Here is an 11,662-nt window from a genome sequence, read left to right on the forward strand (position 1 = left end):
AAAGCTCAGAAACTTAGGGTTTTGCTTTTTGTACTCTTTTAATTCGATTCTCGTTTTCACCACTGTTTAGTGTAATCTCATCTCGACATGGCGACTGAAACCCTAAAATTGAAGACACCAGAATTAGCAGTTGATGCTCCGCCCAAGGAAGAAGCTGATTCCGTGAAGGATACAACAGAGAAGAAGGTAGTAGCTCCAGTAAGTGAAGACGCCGAGAAGAAGAAGAAAGAGGAAGCCATGAAGGACAAACGAGGAGAAGAAGAAGAAGCGAATGGTGGAGAAAGAGTTATATCTCCGGTGACTCCACTCAGTGAGAGGCCTACAAGGGAGAGAAAGAGGACTGAGCGTTACATTTCGAATTCGGATACTACTCCTCCTTCTCGATCCTCTGGGAACAAGCCTGTCTCTATTGAGCAGGTATATATATAAAGATTCAAACTTTGATTCTTGGGCTTGTTTAGAATTTTTCCAGAATTTGACTAGTTTTAGTTTCGTGTTTAGGGTCGTGGAACACGGCTTAAGGAGATTCCAAATGGTATGTAATTTAACACCCTGATTTGGGTTTTTTTTTACCTTAAATAGATTTCGAGTTGTTGTTGTTCACTCTTAACTATGCTGTTTAGAGAATGATTTGGGTCTGATTGAATTGTGTTAAACTGTTTTTTTCAGTGGCTTATAAACTATCCAAGAGAAAGCCTGACGACAATCTCTTCTTACTTCACACCATTCTCTACGGGAAGAAAGGAAAGGTACCTTATTTACTATGTGTGTGTATTAAAGCTTCTGTCTCTGTTTATTATGTACCGGATGTTTTGTTCTCTTTTGCCAGAGTGCTTGATTGATTGATGATTACTCAAGGGTTTGTGTGAAAAATGCTGTGCAGGCACAGACGCTGAAGAAAAACATTGGTCAGTTTTCGGGTTTTGTATGGTCAGAGCAAGAGGTACCAATTTTGTTGTGTAGATATATATAGTTTCAGGGGCGTGTATGAGTTGATGACCAGCCTTGTTTTTTAAGAGCGGTATTTTAATTGTTTTCCAGGAGGAGAAGCAAAGAGCAAGAACAAAGGAGAAGCTTGATAAATGTATCAAAGAAAAGTTAATTGATCTCTGTGATGTGCTTGATATACCCAATAACAAAAGTAATGTGAAAAAAGTAAGTGAATTTTGGTCTATCTGTTTGTGTCTTGCTTCATTTTATATTCATACATCTGTTCCGATACTGTCAGGACGAACTTGCTGTAAAAGTGCTTGAATTTTTGGTACATCCCAAGGCAACAAGGGATGTTGTACTTGCTGATAGTGAAAAGGTACGCTAAGCTAGCAGCTGAATCTGAATCACTGTTCTCCATTGTGTTTGATTTGATACGGGTTATTGATTTGTTTTCTCTTTTCTTTACATATAATATAGGAAACTAAAAAGCGCAAGAAGAGCACACTAAATAACTTGACTTCTGGGGAATCATCAGATGTCCCAGCCAAGGTTTGTAATTTTATCTTTCCTCTTCTTTAGTTTGAATTCATTAACATGATTTGTTTATTTTCTCCCCTGGCTGGTAAAAATATCCCCCTTTTCTAGTTTGTTATTATGAACCATGTGATCTTTATGATTTGAGTAGCTTTGTCTGCGCTACCTTATCCATTCTTGAACACAAAACTTTACCTAGGAAGTTCTGCAATTTACATAGTGCACATCTATGTATTATAATCTGATTTTCTTTTATTTCACAACTTATTAGTAGTTGTACATACGGCTGCTATTTGGTTTGCGGTAATTATTAAGCAATGTGTCGTACTATAATGGGAAAACTTGGGAATAGTAGCAAATCCAAGACTAGATTTTAAGGCTGGGTCAATTTTTACTTGATGGTTTCTATTCAGGAAATGTATACATCTCAGCACTGTCTTATTTCCAAACCATTTTCGTTTTTTCATTTACCAAATGGCATTCCCATTTCTGATTGTTTAGTTTTCCCCACTTAGCTCCTTGTGTGATATGGCTCTGTGAGAAGAAAATGTGTAAACTTCTGGAAGGAAATAGTTGAGCATTTTCATGAAAGCCTCTTTTCTCTGCCTTTGCGTGACGTTGCATAAATGATCAGTGTCTTTTTATGTTTGATATATACAGAAGAGAAGGCAGACGAAAAGTTCTGGAAAGAAGCAAGATAAGCCATCTGAAACGGAAGAAGGAAATGGTGAGGCTGATGTTGGTTCTGAAGATGACTCTCATGGAGAAGATGGTGTAGCTCCAGAGGAAGAAAACAACAAAAATGAAGATACCAAAAATGAAGACGAGAAAGATAATGCCAAGGAGAAGAAAAAGTCAACCGATAAAAAAAGCTTGTCAAAAAGGACTAAGAAGGAGAAACCAGCAGCTGAGGAGGAGAAGTCTCTTAAAGGTTCTGCAAAATCTGGTCGAAAGTCCTCCAAACAAGTCGATAAATCAACTGCATCATCAAGCAAGAAGCAAGAGGTTGAGAAAAATGATTCCTCTAAAGAAAAAGGCAAGAAACAGACAAGTAAACCACAGGCAAAGGGATCCAAAGATCAAGGTTTGAATGATTTCTCAGCTCGATATAAAAAGCTTTAATATCAAATTTTGAAGGTGTATCGATTTTCTATTTCATTGTTTGTGCAGGTGCAGGAAAATCCCTTGAGAAAGGTAAAAAAGAACCCACAAGAAAAGAACTGCATGTAGTGGTGGCCAAAATCCTGAAGGAAGTAGACTTCAATACGGTGAGACTTCTATAGATTGAGATTTAACAGATTGTAAACCGTTTACCAAAATCTTGAACTCAGGACATTCTGAATTTTGTTTTCAAACAGGCAACTCTATCTGATATTCTGCGGAAGCTTGGTATGTTTCTGTAAAGCTTTTCCCTTTTACTCAATTCGTAATTGTTGTCTTCTTCAAAATTTGCAGGAAACTGTTTTATTGAAACATTATTTTTGCTGGTTGTGTAAATATTAGGGAGCCATTTTGGAGTTGATCTTATGCATAGAAAAGCAGAGGTGAAGGATATCGTTACAGATGCCATTAACGAAATGAGTGGTGCTGATGATGAAAGGTGAGAAAGCTAAAGAAGACAAAGAAAGAAAGGACTAGTTTTGTCTTTCTTTCTGCAAATCCGATATGAAAATAAGAGAAAACATAACCAAGAAGACGGTTTAATTTAACCTTCATCTGTGAATCATAGTAGTGATTTACAGAATGGGATTTGTTTGTGCTGTTCGTGTATTGTGTAATCTGTTAGGCTCATGTAGTACCAGGTTCGCCTCACTTGTGTAGCTGTTAAGTTTCTAACTTTCTAGTTAACTATAATGATTGGATACTTTTGAGTTAATTTGAGATGTATTTGTAAGGACTTCCAATCTTTCTTCTTTTTCTGGGGGATCTTTATGTCTAGTTGTTACATTCCTATGATTTTGGAACACAGCGCAGAGCTCAAGCTCCTGCTCAACCACACTCTTTTATATGCTTGAAGAAAACGATTCCACAACAAGCAAGCCATGAAATAATACCTAGTAATATGCTTATTAGGATTAATAATAGAGAGAGAGAGAGAGAGAGAGAGAGAGAGAGAGTTTAAGGATCCCATTCCCATCTTTGTTTCAAAGTTTTTCCTCGAATTTAAGCATTGTTCCCTTGTTATAAAAGACATACATATATATAGATAACTTGGATTACGCAAACTAAGATTGCATTGTTTGATCAAATACATGATGAGATTATTACTTGCTTACAAGATTTTCGCTTCACTCACTCATTCTAATCTTCTCAAGGGTCTCACGGTGAATGCCCCTTAAAATTTTGTTTCAAAATCAGGCTGAGTAGTGACTGAACGCACCCATGCCCACTTGTGGTCATTCGTGTTCACTTCATTCTTAGCCTGTGCCACTTCCTCTAAGGGGATATAAGCATAGTTACCATTGATCGGACCAGAAACGAACCCTGTGTAACCAGCCATGACTCCATGGATAGCCGAGTGAGCCAAGAGTGTACAATACAAGTTATCCGTAGCATTTGCAGGTACAGCTCTTATCATGTAAGTCGGATCGATATATTTGACGGTGAACAGCTCGTCTGGATGCTCTCTCTCCCACCATTCCTTGAGCATTGACTTAAACCAGGCTCCCACATCCAAGAAAACTAAGTTGCCAGATTCATCCCTCTCTTGTTTCTGCGATTCATTTCTTGGTATCATATCTTGCCCTGCACCTTCAGCCACAACAAGAACAGCATGGCCACGTTCTTTTAGTCTCTTTTCAAGAAACTCAAACAGACCTCCTTTGCCTTCAAGGTAGAAGTCCATCTCTGGGATCAAACAACAATCCACATCACGACTGCTAAGTGTGGCGTGTAGAGCAATGTGTCCAGTACTTCTGCCCATGAGCTTCACTAGTCCAATGCCATTGACTGCGCTCTCGGCCTCCACGTGAGCAGCTGATATAGCCTGCTGAGCCATCTCTACAGCCGTTTGAAACCCGAACGATCTATCAATGATGCCGACATCATTGTCCACGGTTTTGGGAATACCTGTGATTCCCACCTCGAGTTTCCTCCGGCTTACTTCCTTGAAGATCTCCACAGCTCCACGCATTGTGCCGTCTCCTCCTATTATATACACCTGATGATGAGGTCCATGAGGACAAAACAGAGGATTTGGATCAAACTCAAACTTTTGCCTAGACAAAACAGAAGAAAACAAAACAGAACACACTGTAAAGAACAGAACAAGACCTGGTTGTAACCGTTGTGTTGGATGGCATCTACGATCTTATTGAGATTAAAGCCACCTCGGGAAGTGGCGAGGACAGTGCCACCTTTCTTGTGCCAATCATGAACGATCTTGGGATTTAACTTGACGGCTTCCATGGAATAAAACCCTCTGTAACCAGCTGGTATGCCATAAATCTCTTTGACATCGTACAGCTCCCATAGACCAACCACGAGCTCTCTTATGACTGTGTTCATCCCCGGGCACAGCCCTCCGCAAGTCACGATCGCCGCTTTCACAGCCGATGGCTCGTACATGATCTCTTGGCGGGGTCCAGCTCTGTGGTAGGCGAAACGTGGTTGGGACTGGTCGGAGAGGTCGTAGGCGACCTGGGAGAGGATGACGTCAGAAGGGTTGATGTAGAAGCCATCGGAGGGGTGGAAGAAGGGGTTTTCATCAAGTGGATTACTCCGGTGATGGAGGCCGGAGAGAGATGGGAGCTTCTTGATACTAGTTGCCGTCTCTGTCGCCATTCTTTGGTGATGCCGAGAGAAGAGAAGATGGTAACATCGGCTTTACTTATGGAAAGAGGTGGTCACACGGCGGAGACGTGGCAAGTGCAGCCGCATAGGCCTCGACACGTCGCCTGATTATTAATAATAATTAATAAACAAAAGTATAGTGTAGCTCTCTGTTCAAGTTTCTAACTTTTTATTAATTATTGTATTGTATGAGTGGGATATTTTGTAGAACAACGTACGTGTACTTTGATCAATCGAATCCTCCTCATATAATATTACTGACGGACAAGTTGAAAAGAAATATATACTGATAGAGCCTCTCCTCTCTATCTGATGGTTGATATTTTAAATGGGAAGGGATACGATGACTCACTAAGTAATAGCAAGATGATCAATATAAAGCCAACAAACCTAAAAAGATATTAAAGAAAGAAGAGGAGAGGTAAAGAAGAGTAATATCAAATGTCTTTAATCACAGAAGTAGTACACAACTGAAAGTGATATGTTTGTTTTGCATCATTTTGCTATAAAATTATCCTCAACGTTGATCACTTGAAGTTGAAAGTAATCAATTCTTCTTAATTATATGACATAAATTACACAAAATATAACAAAGCATATTTCATATTTGAAAATATTAAAAGAATGCTGCTATCACATAACATAAGTAGCATTAGCAAATGACGAGTAGAAATGGGGGAAACTTTTTCAAACCAGCAACTGTGGGGAATCGAACCACGAAGTTTATCCATTTATCAGAGTATCAATACGGGTGTGTAGCCAATAGGCCACACGATCATTCAGTCACAATGTATCCAATTAAGTTAATTATTACTTGGTAAATTAGGGCCACTGTTCCAAGTTCCAACCATTACTTGTATCTGGTAAATATTGCTGCTAACTACAACTTCAAGATCTTTAATCTCATATCATCTTTTATTTATCCCAAAATATATTCATTTATTAATCAACAATCTTGTTTAGACATGGGACTTTAATTTGCATGTATTTTAAAATAGGAGAACACTTAACAAGACGAGGATGCAAATAAAAGATGTAGTTAGCAGCAATATGGTCCAGAATTTCTAACGAAACAACAAAGAACACGCAATATGCTTTGTATCCAATGAACCTATAATTAACAAGATGTAACAACTACTTTTAAAAAGTTTTTTCATTATGTTGTATCATGTGATGTCAGATATTTTAAGTAACGTATTTATGATGAGTTCAAGTAAAAGTGTGTTACACTCTTTTTCTTTTTCTTTTTAAAATCTAACAACTAATTTCAAAAAGTTTTTTTTCATAATGTTTTATCACGTGATTTCAGAAATTTGAAGTAACATATTTATGATGAATTTGAGTAAAAGCGTGCTAAGTTCTTTTTCTCTGTATCATTTTCTCTGTATCATGACATTTTTACAAAAAAAAAATCTAATAACTAATTTCAAAAAGTTTTTAATCAGAGATTTTAAGTAACGTAATTATGATGGATTAGAGTAAAAACGTGTTACATTTTTTTCTCTTCATCGTGGCGTTTGTTAAAAAATTCTAGTAAGATTTTTTAACAAGGCAACACATCTTACATGCCCATTTAAGGTCATATTTTTAGGGGTTTTTCTCTTTTTGTAATCAATTGTTTTGGGAAAAAAAAAGTCAAACAAACAAAATTGACTTGAGTTACAGATTTTGGGTCAAGTTGAACCGGAATTTAAACCACCGGGTCGGCTCCATCTAAAATCTTAAGATCATCTCCGCCTTATCTTGTTGACTACACACTAAAGTGAGAGAGGAACAGAGAGACTTAGAGAGATAGAGCAACAATGGCAGCAACGCTTACTGGATCAGGGATTGCTCTTGGTTTTTCTTGTTCCCCAAAGTTCTCTAAGAGACCTTCTTCTTCTTCGTCCAACCGTCGCTGCATCAAGATGTCCGTTTCGATAGAAGAGAAGACGAAGAACTTCACTCTTCAGAAATCTGAGGAAGCTTTCAATGCTGCCAAGGTTAGGCCTTTTCAATTTCCATGGATTCCATTGATGTCCCGTGTTGCTTTGATTTTGGTTAAATTGATTATCTGTGTGACCCTTCTAGGGAAATTGCGAACAAGACATGAATACATGAGATTGAATCACAATCTTAGATAAAGTTTAGGTTTTTTGGTTTTTATTGTGTCCTGATTACTGAAACTGGTTGATTCTTTTGTGTTAGAACTTAATGCCTGGTGGTGTGAACTCACCTGTACGTGCCTTCAAATCAGTTGGAGGACAACCAGTTGTGATGGATTCTGCAAAGGGTTCACGACTACGAGACATTGATGGGAATGAGTACGTTGACTATGTTGGTTCTTGGGGACCAGCTATAATTGGTCATGCTGATGATGAGGTTTGTTTCTTTCCAAGTTTCAATGATTTCAAAATTGTTGATGATTAAGGTTTTTGATGTAGTTCTGTGTCTAGTGCAGGTTCTTGCAGCTTTAGCTGAGACAATGAAGAAAGGAACAAGCTTTGGTGCTCCTTGTCTCTTAGAGAATGTTCTTGCCGAGATGGTGATTTCAGCTGTTCCAAGTATTGAGATGGTTCGGTTTGTTAATTCGGGTACTGAAGCATGTATGGGCGTGCTACGTCTCGCTCGTGCCTTCACTGGGAAAGAAAAGTTCATCAAGTTTGAAGGTTGTTATCATGGTCATGCAAACTCTTTCCTTGTCAAAGCAGGTAGTGGTGTAGCTACTTTGGGTTTACCTGACTCCCCTGGTGTCCCGAAATCAGCTACTTCAGATACTCTAACAGCTCCTTATAATGATATTGCTGCTGTTGAGAAGCTCTTTGAGGCAAACAAAGGCGAGATTGGTGCCATCATTCTTGAACCTGTTGTTGGTAACTCAGGGTTTATCACACCTAAACCAGAGTTCATCAATGGTCTACGCCAGATTAGTAAAGATAATGGTGCTCTTCTTATTTTCGATGAAGTCATGACTGGTTTTCGTTTAGCCTATGGTGGAGCTCAAGAATACTTTGGTATCACACCTGACTTAACAACTCTTGGGAAAATCATCGGTGGTGGTCTTCCCGTGGGAGCATACGGTGGAAGGCGAGATATTATGGAAATGGTAAGGCTTCAGCTGTTAGAAATTGAAACGACCAATCTTTGAGTTTGCTGCAAGTGAACTGAGCTTTGATCATTGATGTCTTTTTGCAGGTTGCACCAGCAGGACCGATGTATCAAGCTGGTACGCTAAGTGGTAACCCGTTGGCTATGACTGCTGGTATTCACACGCTGAAGCGGTTAAGTCAGCCTGGGACATATGAATACTTGGACAAGATCACGAAAGAGCTTACAAGTGGGATACTAGAAGCCGGCAAGAAAACTGGGCATGCGATGTGTGGTGGTTACATAAGTGGGATGTTCGGTTTCTTCTTCACTGAAGGACCCGTCTATGATTTCTCGGACGCCAAGAAGAGTGATACAGAGAAGTTTGGAAAGTTTTTCAGAGGAATGTTGGAAGAAGGGGTCTACTTGGCACCTTCTCAATTCGAAGCCGGTTTTACCAGCTTGGCTCACACTGCAGAAGACATCCAGTTCACTATAGCAGCAGCCGAGAAGGTTTTAAGTCGAATCTAGAATGCTCTGGAAGCTTCCAGAGAACCATGAATGTTTTTTGGCGTGTTCTCTCATTTGAACATATGAGACTTCTTGTGTAGTGAGTGAGCTTATGATAATAATTGGTAGATAGATGGAGAACCGGAACCCACTATGCAATTTTTTAAACCGAGTAATAAACCAGAGTTAATCAACATTACAGGACACAATTTGTTTTTTTTTGATGTAGAGAAACTTAGGTTCAGACTTGAGAGCATCGAAACTGTGGCCTCAAATACTTGATGGATATGTTTTATAAATATATTTCACTGACTTTCACTGTCATTGAAAAAACATATTTCATACATCTTTGGTTATCTACTTCAACAATGAGTTGTCAACAATGAGATATACCCGATGTTGTTTCCTTCTCAAAGTTAAGTTTTCGTAGTTTTAGTTGCATTTTTCTGTCTTCACATCTTTGCTTCTAGCTGCTGTGTGATGGATATTTTTTAGTTGTAACTTGATCCAAACCATCTGTGCTGATTTTGGTTGTTCACAAAGAATGAAGAGGAATCATCCTGATGAAAGCTGTCAAGATGTTTTGGAAAGCAAGTTGTACGGTTTTTATGTTAGATAGTTGAACAAGTTTTCTCTTGATCATGTTTTGTGACAACAATAAGTAGCTCAGGATAGAGTTGAGTGGTTAACAGCTAAAACTTGATTATGAGCTTTCATTATGTTTCTGTTCAAGTATTAAAAGTAAATGTTTACTCCTTATAGATTGATATATAGTTATATACCAACATTTCCCATATTCAAACATTTATAAATTTTCTGATTTTTTACTTTTTGTTATATCAAATGAGAAACACTCCGTTAATTCTCAAGTACGTAAATCTAATATTATTTTTAAATAGTTTTCGTTAAATGAGAAAATAGGAAATATACATATATCCCCAATAGATAATTACATGAAATTTTTAAAAGAAGTAGAGAATTCAATTCCGGAAAAGCATAAATACAACATCCGAAAATGCATATAAATCATCCGGAAACCTAATTTCTCTACTTCGCACACTTGATAAACTCAGAAAATATGACAGCGTAACGGGTACACGTGGTGGTTGGTATATCAAGTCGGGGGCGCAGGGTAAAGTCAACATTACATGCATGGTTAACGTATTTTTATTATTTATGTAGCTGCTGCGGAAGAGGGCTGCTTGCCAATGCCGTTTATAGGGGTCTGACGTCCATCTTCAATCATCTCAGCCCTTCGATCATTGCCGCAGGTACACTTGTTGGCTTGAAGAACGAGAGGTGCTGGCTCAGGTGATGATATTGTGCCTAGCTTCAGCATGTCGAGGGTCACCTCTGCAGGTAACTTAGCAGCTTCTACTTCTTTCTCTCCTATATGCGGCGACGTTTTACAGTATTTGTAGACAATGTAGAGTATCATTTGGAGTGCACCGAGACCAAAACCAATCACGTTCGGGAACTGCAGAAAAAAAAAACATAATTAATTGGCAAATAACATGATACATTTATTTAATATTCTCACTTTCCATGCTTTCTAGCTTATGAATAAAGTACGTTAAAAAAATTATATGAAGTAAAAGTTTATAGCAAACTTGTGCGGCATTGATAGAAGTTACGTACAAAATATAATTTCTGTGTAACAAATAAAGATAAAAAGAACTTAATATCTAATAAGTTTCTTTTGCAAAAGCAAAATCTTTTAATGTTTCTGTGGAACATAAAGCGAGTCTCTTTATAAATTGTTTTATAATTTTAATCGTAAAGGAAAGTACCAAACAAAAGAGTTTTGCTTTCTTTAGTTGTTTATCTTTGCCAATCCATATCTCTTTTTATCTATGAATCTATGATTAGAACCTCAACGTCTCAGGTTCATTAGAAACAAAAGCACCCACTTCATGTAATATACATTATGATAATGATAAACTTATGATTATGATGGTTCAAGACATGATAATCATGTTAATATATATGCACTTCTTTTATAACCAAAAATATCAGTGTTTTTATTCTAACTTTACGTCGTTCAGTATATGTGACTCCTGCTATATTGATTACAGTGTTTCATAAAATTCAAATTAAATTGAGTGTATGTGCTGATGTGCAATACAATTATTTGTATAGATGAATATATAAATTGAGAGAGAGAGAGAGTTCGGACAAAAAAAAAAATTGAGAGAGAGAGAGAGATGAAATGGCTTACAGCAACATAGATGTCCTTGAGAGCAAGACCATAAAGGAGCCATATGACAGCACTAATTGTAAGGGTTAAGGATAAGCTAAAGGGCATGTACTCCACACTCCTTGTCTTTATAACCGTCCTCTATATTTTAAACAAAAATATATGTTAATCATTGAAACTAAATCACAGTTTAATGGCCTCTTAATTAATTAGTACTTACGATTATGCTTAGAGGGGCGGCGAAAACACAAACAGAGAATCCAACACAGATCCCTCCGATAATCTTAGCACGTGTTGCTCCTTTTACCAAGAACTGGCAGATAAGGAGAATGATACAGAATCCTCCAAAGTTCATAAGAAGTAATATCTTCACTGTCAACATCTGCAGCATCCATTAAGAAATGTTTTCTTTAGCGACTTCATTTGATTTTTTAACCACATGCATGTTGACATATACGAGGAGCTGAGGATTTTTTTACGTACCCGGGCTGGCTTGGGAGCGTAGGCAAGGAACATAGAGATGTAGATGGTTTCGATGAAGCATCCAAAGGCGTTAATAGTGACGAGGAGGAAGACATCTTTCTTCTGTGTCGCATAGTAAAGCCAAAGCGTTGCACTGAAGAGCGCCAC

The 11,662-nt window shown here is 37.9% G+C and overlaps 4 protein-coding genes across 4 annotated transcripts in view; 2 read left to right on the forward strand and 2 right to left on the reverse strand.

Annotated features, from left to right (window-relative positions):
* Positions 1–3,382, forward strand: LOC104780687 (protein DEK). The gene is made up of 11 exons (XM_010505209.2): positions 1–417; positions 502–535; positions 670–749; positions 884–943; positions 1,042–1,155; positions 1,229–1,309; positions 1,411–1,482; positions 2,128–2,551; positions 2,638–2,735; positions 2,826–2,856; positions 2,971–3,382. Exons 1-11 carry the CDS (start codon positions 88–90, stop codon positions 3,069–3,071), a joined length of 1,425 nt encoding a protein of 474 aa, XP_010503511.1. The 5' UTR covers positions 1–87; the 3' UTR covers positions 3,072–3,382.
* On the reverse strand, positions 3,627–5,579 carry LOC104780688 (ATP-dependent 6-phosphofructokinase 2-like). The gene is made up of 2 exons (XM_010505210.2): positions 4,741–5,579; positions 3,627–4,627 (listed from the first exon to the last, which is right to left on the reverse strand). Exons 1-2 carry the CDS (start codon positions 5,248–5,250, stop codon positions 3,803–3,805), a joined length of 1,335 nt encoding a protein of 444 aa, XP_010503512.1. The 5' UTR covers positions 5,251–5,579; the 3' UTR covers positions 3,627–3,802.
* On the forward strand, positions 6,990–9,031 carry LOC104780689 (glutamate-1-semialdehyde 2,1-aminomutase 2, chloroplastic). The gene is made up of 4 exons (XM_010505212.2): positions 6,990–7,241; positions 7,447–7,620; positions 7,700–8,344; positions 8,434–9,031. Exons 1-4 carry the CDS (start codon positions 7,062–7,064, stop codon positions 8,854–8,856), a joined length of 1,422 nt encoding a protein of 473 aa, XP_010503514.1. The 5' UTR covers positions 6,990–7,061; the 3' UTR covers positions 8,857–9,031.
* The window catches only part of LOC104780690 (bidirectional sugar transporter SWEET11-like), a 9,390-nt gene continuing 7,446 nt past the window's right edge, over positions 9,719–11,662 (reverse strand). Inside the window, exons 4-7 of the mRNA XM_010505213.2 lie at positions 11,516–11,610; positions 11,253–11,414; positions 11,054–11,173; positions 9,719–10,312 (exon numbers count right to left, since the gene is read on the reverse strand). Of these exons, the coding sequence (XP_010503515.1) occupies positions 10,010–10,312; positions 11,054–11,173; positions 11,253–11,414; positions 11,516–11,610 (680 nt within the window). The 3' untranslated portion in view covers positions 9,719–10,009. The remainder of the gene's footprint in view (positions 10,313–11,053; positions 11,174–11,252; positions 11,415–11,515; positions 11,611–11,662) is intronic.

Source organism: Camelina sativa, chromosome 4 (assembly GCF_000633955.1).
Source record: "Camelina sativa cultivar DH55 chromosome 4, Cs, whole genome shotgun sequence".
NCBI classification, from domain to species: Eukaryota; Viridiplantae; Streptophyta; class Magnoliopsida; order Brassicales; family Brassicaceae; genus Camelina; species Camelina sativa.

What these genes read in the sequence shown, in the direction of transcription:
- LOC104780687 (XM_010505209.2), top strand. Translation starts at nt 88, where the DNA reads ATGGCGACTGAAACCCTAAAATTGAAGACACCAGAATTAGCAGTTGAT. An exon ending in TTGTATGGTCAGAGCAAGAG is followed by an intron (nt 944 to 1,041) that starts GTACCAATTTTG and finishes ATTGTTTTCCAG; the next exon opens with GAGGAGAAGCAAAGAGCAAG. An exon ending in TACTTGCTGATAGTGAAAAG is followed by an intron (nt 1,310 to 1,410) that starts GTACGCTAAGCT and finishes CATATAATATAG; the next exon opens with GAAACTAAAAAGCGCAAGAA.
- LOC104780688 (XM_010505210.2), bottom strand. Translation starts at nt 5,250, where the DNA reads ATGGCGACAGAGACGGCAACTAGTATCAAGAAGCTCCCATCTCTCTCC. An exon ending in AACACAACGGTTACAACCAG is followed by an intron (nt 4,628 to 4,740) that starts GTCTTGTTCTGT and finishes CCTCATCATCAG; the next exon opens with GTGTATATAATAGGAGGAGA.
- LOC104780689 (XM_010505212.2), top strand. Translation starts at nt 7,062, where the DNA reads ATGGCAGCAACGCTTACTGGATCAGGGATTGCTCTTGGTTTTTCTTGT. An exon ending in AAGCTTTCAATGCTGCCAAG is followed by an intron (nt 7,242 to 7,446) that starts GTTAGGCCTTTT and finishes CTTTTGTGTTAG; the next exon opens with AACTTAATGCCTGGTGGTGT. An exon ending in GGCGAGATATTATGGAAATG is followed by an intron (nt 8,345 to 8,433) that starts GTAAGGCTTCAG and finishes GTCTTTTTGCAG; the next exon opens with GTTGCACCAGCAGGACCGAT.